At 38.8% G+C, this 7,888-nt stretch overlaps 1 protein-coding gene across 1 annotated transcript in view; it reads left to right on the top strand.

Annotated features, from left to right (window-relative positions):
- Positions 1–4,631: 4,631 nt before the first annotated feature.
- Positions 4,632–7,888, top strand: part of stx17 (syntaxin 17) — a 16,488-nt gene continuing 13,231 nt past the window's right edge. The window contains exons 1-3 of the mRNA XM_050047292.1: positions 4,632–4,846; positions 6,490–6,698; positions 6,803–6,868. Of these exons, the coding sequence (XP_049903249.1) occupies positions 6,576–6,698; positions 6,803–6,868 (189 nt within the window). The 5' untranslated portion in view covers positions 4,632–4,846; positions 6,490–6,575. The remainder of the gene's footprint in view (positions 4,847–6,489; positions 6,699–6,802; positions 6,869–7,888) is intronic.

Genomic DNA, 7,888 nt, shown 5'->3' with positions numbered 1-7,888 from the left:
TGTGTGTGTGTGTGGGAGAAAGAAAGAGAAAGAAAAAGTGCACCAGAGTAAAGGTCACAGTGAGAATACAGGTGTGGAAGACACTAAATCTATGATGTGACACAACACAAAATCCCAAGAAATGTAAATATTATTCTGTCTACGGTCCCGATCTAGCAGATCTGGCGCCCTAGACAAGCTCTCCCTGCCCCCGCTCCAGTTTTAATGGTGATGATGACCGTGATCATTATTATTATTATTATTGTTAATCAGGGATCTTCAAAGTTTTCAGGCAGGAACAGAGCGGGACCCTCTACCACATACACTTCATAAAACTGAGTTGCACGTGGGTTAATTCTCTGAATATTATTGGGTCTTGTTTGCGTTTGCCTGTAGCTGCTAAGTCAGCAGCAGCTGTAGCATGGCTAGGTGCATTAGCACTTTCGCCAGGTGGACGGTGTGTCAAAGTCTCTCGCTTGAAAAGTCAGAAAACGATCCATTGTGGCTCACTATGTCCGTACAGTTAAAGTAATAGCACAGCTAATTGGCCAATATGTTTCAATGGGATGTAAATGTTAGCTAGCTAGCTGCACAGTGATTTAGCGTTAACTAGCTCACATGATTGCAAGTTTCAAACATGTTTTTTTTAATGAATAGGCTAATTTATCTTTGCTAATTTTATGTTGGATTAATAATGTGTATTTTCTAACATATTTAAATTTAAAAACAAAAGATGAAAAAAAAATGTAATGAATCAAACTCAAATCAAATAATTTGGAGGCCCTCCTGCTATAACCCTGAAGACCCCATACGGGTTGTGGATCCCATGTTGAAAAATCAGGATTATTGTTATTATTACCATCAATAATGATAATTTAATAGATGGCTGCCAACATTGCAAAATAAAAATCTGCCACTGCCTGTCCAATAAAAGAAAATATTTAGGTTTAACAACACAAAATGCTTTAAGTGGTAAATAATAACCAAGGTAAGTATAATTATTTTGTAGTTTTTCTATTTAATTTATGTAGAAAATTTAGTGGTAAATAATAACAAGGAAGTGCACACTGTTTCTCTGTATGTACACATGTGTGTCTGCGTGTAACATGACAGGCAAGAACACCCGTCCTGTCCTAGATTGTGACATCTCTGTATTTGATCAACACACAGGAAAAAGACAATTCACACTATTTTTTGCGGAGGTGTGAGTGTGTACTGTATGTGTGCAAATGAACACGTGTTAATCCCATTTCCACGACAGTGACATCTCTGAGTGACAAGTGAAATAACACGACCAGGAAGCTGAGAGCTCTGCTCCAAGCTTGAAACACACACACACTCAAACTTGTCCACACACACACGCACATAGTGAGCTGTCAGTCTCCTGGCCGATCGATTAGTGCTGACAGATAGCAGATATCCCCGGAGTCTTAATTAGAGGTCCCATTAGAACACATACACAAATACATATGCACACACACACACACACACACACACACACACACACACAGAGTCAAATCCTAATCCATTCAGAAATGCAAAACGACCCCTTTAAGTCTGATGTTATCAAGATGTGTACGTGTGAACGAGAAACCTGCATGTTTACTAAAACACACAGCATGTTGAAATCTGAATTTGAGGTGTCACAGCAGGAGAAGCACAGGTGTAAATAATAAAAATGAATTATGGCTGTGTTCCATTTAGCTGCTTCAGCGTCAGGGTCCTGGTATTGTGCATGCTGGCTCACTGTCACACCGTCATGGCTTACGTTATTAGTAACACCTGTGCTTTTCCTACTATGACAAGTCAAGATGTCTGCTGGGAAAAAAAAGGCCCGTATCCGCTGAGTTGTCAGGATGTGTTGATCACACCTCCTTTAAAAACAGTAAGATGCAGGAGGTAAGAAGTGAACGGAGCTCCCTGCCGGCTTCCTCTCCTGCTGACAAACTTCCTGGATTAGATTGAAACGAATGGCACCTGAGTCCTCCTGAGCCTCACACACATACACACACACACACACACACGGAGGCAGACACATAAACCTAAACATTTTTGATGATTTGCTATTTAGACTTTCACTGTCAGCTTTGTTCTTCCCCCTCAGTCTGCAACTCTGGGAGTCCCCCTGGAAGTGGACAGACAGCAAAAATAAATGCACGCACACACACACGCAAGCACACACACACACACACACACACACACACACACACACACACAATATGTGTACAGCATCAGGGGAAATCCCCTCTCGCTGGGGACTGTGTGTTTTACTGTGGCCCCTTGCATGGAGCATCCGCTGAGGGAAGAGTGTGTGGGGAGTTGGCCTAAATGTCAAAGGTAAAAGGTGTTGAAGAAGAGGAGTGGAAACATGCAATAGACCCACTCACGCAGGCTGATCTCAGAGTAGAGGAGGGGGAACCCCAAGTCTCTGTCTCTGTCTTTCTCCCAAACACAACACAGACAAAAACATTCATGATTCTTTCCACAGGATCGATGCTGTTTACACATGCAGCCAACTGTGACAAGCCAAACAGAAACGACAACAAATAAAACCATTTGCTAATATGCAACATTAAATCTAATCACTCATCTCGTCTCCATAACCACAGTTACTGTATTACTGTATTATTTTGTGTTGTTGGGACCACGGCTGTGATCTGAGGACGAATTTTCAATATATTGCCACTGCTTGAAATATCACCATGTTCTCGTTATTTTTGGTAGTCTAGCCTTTATGAGTAACTGTGACACATTTTGAAAGGTCACACGTATATACCACCTCGTCATCACACACACACACACACACACAGTGACCCCAGAGTCATTTAAATGACAACCTTTAACCACACATTATGACACCACTGCAGGGCTGTAGCCAGGATTTTGGAAATTTCGAGGTTGTGAAGTCCAAGGGCCCCCAGCAAAACCCCACCCACAAAATGTTTGACTTGCCACAAAAGAAAGTATTTAAATTGCCCAAAGTTCTGTTAATCATTTAACAATTACACTGTAAAACGTCAATTAATAGCCCGGGCTATTATTTACTTCAATCCCTGATATCAATAGGCCTATATTTGGGACAGGACTCGAATTCCTGTCACAAAACACTGGTTTTCAGAAAAGATGGGAAACACAGTCACCTTATTATGAATCATTTATTTGATCTAGCTCCGACAGACAGTGCATCAGAGACAGAGAAAGTTGCAGCACTCCAGGATTACGGCAGCCAGCATACCGACACAACACCACCGATTTGATTTTTATGAAAAAACATTTTGATTCTTTCAATCTGAGGACCCTTTCGGACTAAAGGAATTGGAATAACTTCAAGAGTAATCGAGGAATGAACACATAATTTGAGGAAACCAACAACCTGCTTTGATACATCTGAAGAACTTCTATTAAAAAAAACGAACTGCTTGGCAACCAGACTAGGCGTCTAATTGAGACAGGTGTTTATCTGTCAAAATTCGTAGCCACAAGGGGCTAGTAAAAGGGACTGGGCTTTTAATTGAAGTTTTATAGCGCTTCCTGTAAATTTCATTTCCCTTTGTCATGATCAGAATGTTGTAATTATGATGGAATACACCAAAAACTTTTTATTATAATTTATCCATTTAGCCCATTTTTATTTTATATTGAGTTTAATTAAAACCGGTCAACATTTTTTCATTGACATTTAAAAAAAGTCTATGGTCACCGGTGAAAAGGTTCAGAAATGGTTCAAAAGTGAATGTTTTTTCACCAATTATTTGTAGAAGTTGCTTTAACGTTCATATTTAGACCATATTTCACTGGGATTTGCAATAGTGAGATTTTTCATCCTCTACAGTCTGCAAATAATATCATTATTTTGGAGCCTAAGTAAGAAATCGCATACAAATTTCTCAGTTGAAAGTTGCAACTCTCAGTTAGGCCTATATATGGTCGAAATGTTACCGTTCAATCACTGTCTTCAAAAAAACTTTCACTTTTTAACCTGTTCTGAATGTCTTCTCACTATCATTGTTTTTTAAACACCTTTTAAACCTCAAAATGCTCACTGCAATATAAAACTGTAGAAGTGGCTCTGGCTTTGGGATGACAACATACCACATACGTTGTCACACTAACACATTTACAGCTCTCACTTAAAATACAAAGAAGACCATGTGACACATACTACAAAAAAATTGTATTTATCAAGCAACAATTTGAATATAACATGAAAAATGCTTTTTAAATACAATTACAGTGAAATAGGAAAATACATAATTGATATAAGGTCCCTCTGGTTAAAGAAAGAAGTTTGATATGGTGGAAACCTGTAATTAAAATAAATAAAATACTGTATGTATGCAATAGAAAAATATGTCATAAAATCCTACACTACCTAAAAAAAACCTAACCCATAGTATTTGGATCAAATATTTGGAGTAAAATTAAATTATGATACTATAATAGGAGCTGGTGGTCAGTTGCCTCCTGTAACTTAAACCCTCCATTTTAACGAGGTCTTCTTCATTTTTTCTTTTTGCACGTTTTTTCGCCCTGGTATAAAACAACACCGTTAAATACAGTCAACACAAGAAAAAAACACTTTAGTATTATTCAAAATTCAAAAAAATTGACGTGTCGTTTAACAGTACGGTGACGGGTCACAGTGATGAGGAACACAATGTGCTGCGGGTGCTGGTTGAGGTCGGAAACTATTCTTGGACGCACTGGGAAGAGAGTTGTTTACAAACAGCCAAGTGTCAGGGAAAAAAAAGCGAAAGTGCTGCTGAAAATGAGCAAATGAAGCGAAACGGTACTTTCCGACACACCATGGAGGCTCATGCCAGCCTTTAGCGAATATAAATCATATCCTGGATTGATGTTTTCAGTGGTAAGTGTCTCTGTATGTCCTGTTAAGTTTCATTTATCTGTCAGGTGACTGGTAAACTGGTGTTACAAGATGGTCTGGCTAAATCAGTGAGTTAGCTAAACTCTATTAAGAGTTATCTAACTGCTCAAGATGCTGCTAGCTTCAGAACTAAGCTAACAGCTACATGCTATGCTATTAGAACGTTCATTTAGCAGCTTAGCTAACTAGCCAACTGTTAACAAAGCGTATGTGTGTGAATTATACGTCACCAGCTCTCTCCCACTCAGATTAAGTTTCCTGACTCACATATTAAAACTTATATCTATACTGGGGTGTACAGAATACTTTAAATGACTTGATATTAGCTTCAGCATTTAATAGCCATTAAGATAAATAACCCTCACTGACTAAACAGTAGAAGAATCATAAAGTATAATGGACATTTACATGGCACAGTGTCATGTAGGGGTGCAACAAAAAGATTTTCATGATCAATTAAATTGTCAATTATTTTTCAGTTAACTGATTGTTAGTCACAGTTTCTCAGAGCCCAAGGTGATGTATTTAAGTTGCTTGTTCTGTCCAGCAATTAACCCCAACAATCCCAAACCCCATATTTAAAATGATATGACAGAGAAAAGCAGCACTTTTGAGAAGCTGGAAACTGAATGAGAGGATGCTTGATGAATGACGTAAAAGTAAGGCTTTATGATTAATTAAAATATTATGAAAATAAATGACTTTATTTTGAACCAAAAATAATAAAAACAGTGTTCGAAAAGGAGTAGGTAGAAGAGAAACTTACATGTCACTACCCCTTTCTTACATTCCTTCTTTTAACTTGTATTATTTCAACAAATTCCCAAATTTATTTACAACTAATATACAACTACCCCCAGTCTATTTACCACCCAATTAAATAAGTAATAAGCCCAGTTTATTTACAGTCTAGGTACCACCCAGTGTTACAAAATAAGTATGCACTACCCTAACACAGCCTTTCCTCATCTATGTACCTGCCAAAAATATATTTTTTGTATGCTTGTGCTTTGTTTATTGACATAGCAATATAGCCAAGTGCGATATCCAGATTTCAGGAGCTGCTTTTTTTTTTATTATTATTAACGTAAAATGTTGTCACAACATATGATCACAAATGAAGCATTGCAGTGCTACAGAGATGCCCTGGCCTACAAATCATATTCCAGACATACGAGAGCATGTTTGTTTGATATAGACCCCAGCAAAATCGCATTATTATAATTTTCAGTGAAGATAAAATGCAAAAATTGCTATTTCAACTAACATGACAACTCATATCACAATTGCAGTATTTGTCGAAATAATTGCAGTAGGATTTATTTTTGGAAATTGTGCAGCCGAACTTAAAAGTTCAACAGATTCCCCAAATTGTTGACTACTTTGCTGCCTTCTAATTGACTGATCGAGTTGTAGTTCCTGCCTAGCTGTTATACCGTCAGTGTATGATGTAAGTAGTAATACTTCAATTACTCTTTCCCTCCAAGGATGCTGGCAAGAAAAAAAATGTATTAGTCTTATGAGGTGGTGCCAGTTTTAGATGTGTGGGCAGACCCGCATGTGTCACCGAGTTTATTCATTTGATTTATGTATTTATTAAAATCATACTCTGCTGGTATTTACAGTGTGTGTGGGGGCAGTGAGATAAAGCTGAGCAGGTGCAGTGTCTAAGTTACAAAGAGGTGTTGGCTGTGGGCAGTCAGCAGGACACATGGCAGAGGAAGGCAACAAGCTGACACTGAGGCGCCTGGAGGCACCGATCCACAAGTTCATTAAAGTGGCTCTACCCACGGACCTGGAGAGGCTGCAGAAACACCACAATAACATACTGAAGGTGACGGCTGAAATCTGGCTGGACACATGATGGCACTCTCACATCCACACTCTTACTTCCGGTCCACAGATGGATAACACATAGTTTTCCCTTCATTTTCGCAGTACCAACAAAGCCAGCAATGGGAGCGGCTTCATCTGGAGCATATCAATGCCAGCAGAACTGTTCAGGTATACGATAACACTCTGTGAACTTAAAAAAAAGCATAAGTGTTTGTGTGTGTTTGTTAATTTGTGAAATGGAGGACGTGAGCCCCAATATGATCAACCAGTAAGCAGTGGAACAAATTCACAACACATCTGCAACAAACAGCATCCTTGTCAACACTATAATCAAGTCAAAGCCTGGCAGATGTGTGAGTGTGAGCATTGCGTGGATGATGATGTGAATCACTGCCTCTTGAAATTCCTGAACAAGCATGACCCTGCAACTGCATAGTATATTTTTTGTCTCAAACTGTCTGGACACTGAGCTCAGTTCTGGAGAAACTTGATGTGTCCTGATTTGAGGTAACTAAGTGTTTCCAGTTTGAAATCTAACCTAAACCCAGTGGCAGGACAGTGAAGGGCGTCTTCATCCAGTTAAAGGGTACTGTGGTATTTTTCAACCTGGACCCTATATTCCTATGTTTTTGTGTCCAAAATGTTTGAAACTGGTCCAGTATTGAGACAAAACAGTGCAGCCGGCAACTGCAAAACAGGCTTAAAGTGTTTGTTTTTGCCACTGACAGGCTCAGATTATTATTACAAGTGTCTGACAACATTATAGAAAGGACCCCCGCAGAGGAAGACCTCTTTGTTAAAGAGTAAGGTCTTTTTTGTTTGTTCAGAAAGAGCCCTGAAATCGCTTTTGTCAAATCCACCAGACTCCATTTAAATAAATAGTAATTTTATCATGGTAAAACACACTTCATTCAAAGTCGACAGAAACAGAAAAAACCTCACAAAAAACATCTTGGTTTGTCTTTCCACTAATCCAGGTATCACCAACTCTGGTTTCGTTGAAATGAGATCGTAATTCATCCAGTTACATGTGAAAATATGCTGGCTCTATACATGCTTAAATTGCTGTTTGTTCTGATGGAGTCTGGTAGCTTTGGTGATGCCGATTTTGGGGCTGTTTATTTTTTGAACAAAAAAGGTCTTACTCTGTCTCTGTGAGGATCCTTTCCATAATGTTGTCAGACATTT

The sequence above is a fragment of the Epinephelus moara genome, chromosome 6 (genome assembly GCF_006386435.1).
Source record: "Epinephelus moara isolate mb chromosome 6, YSFRI_EMoa_1.0, whole genome shotgun sequence".
Lineage (NCBI taxonomy): Eukaryota > Metazoa > Chordata > Actinopteri > Perciformes > Serranidae > Epinephelus > Epinephelus moara.
This window is presented reverse-complemented; position numbering and strand designations above follow the sequence as displayed.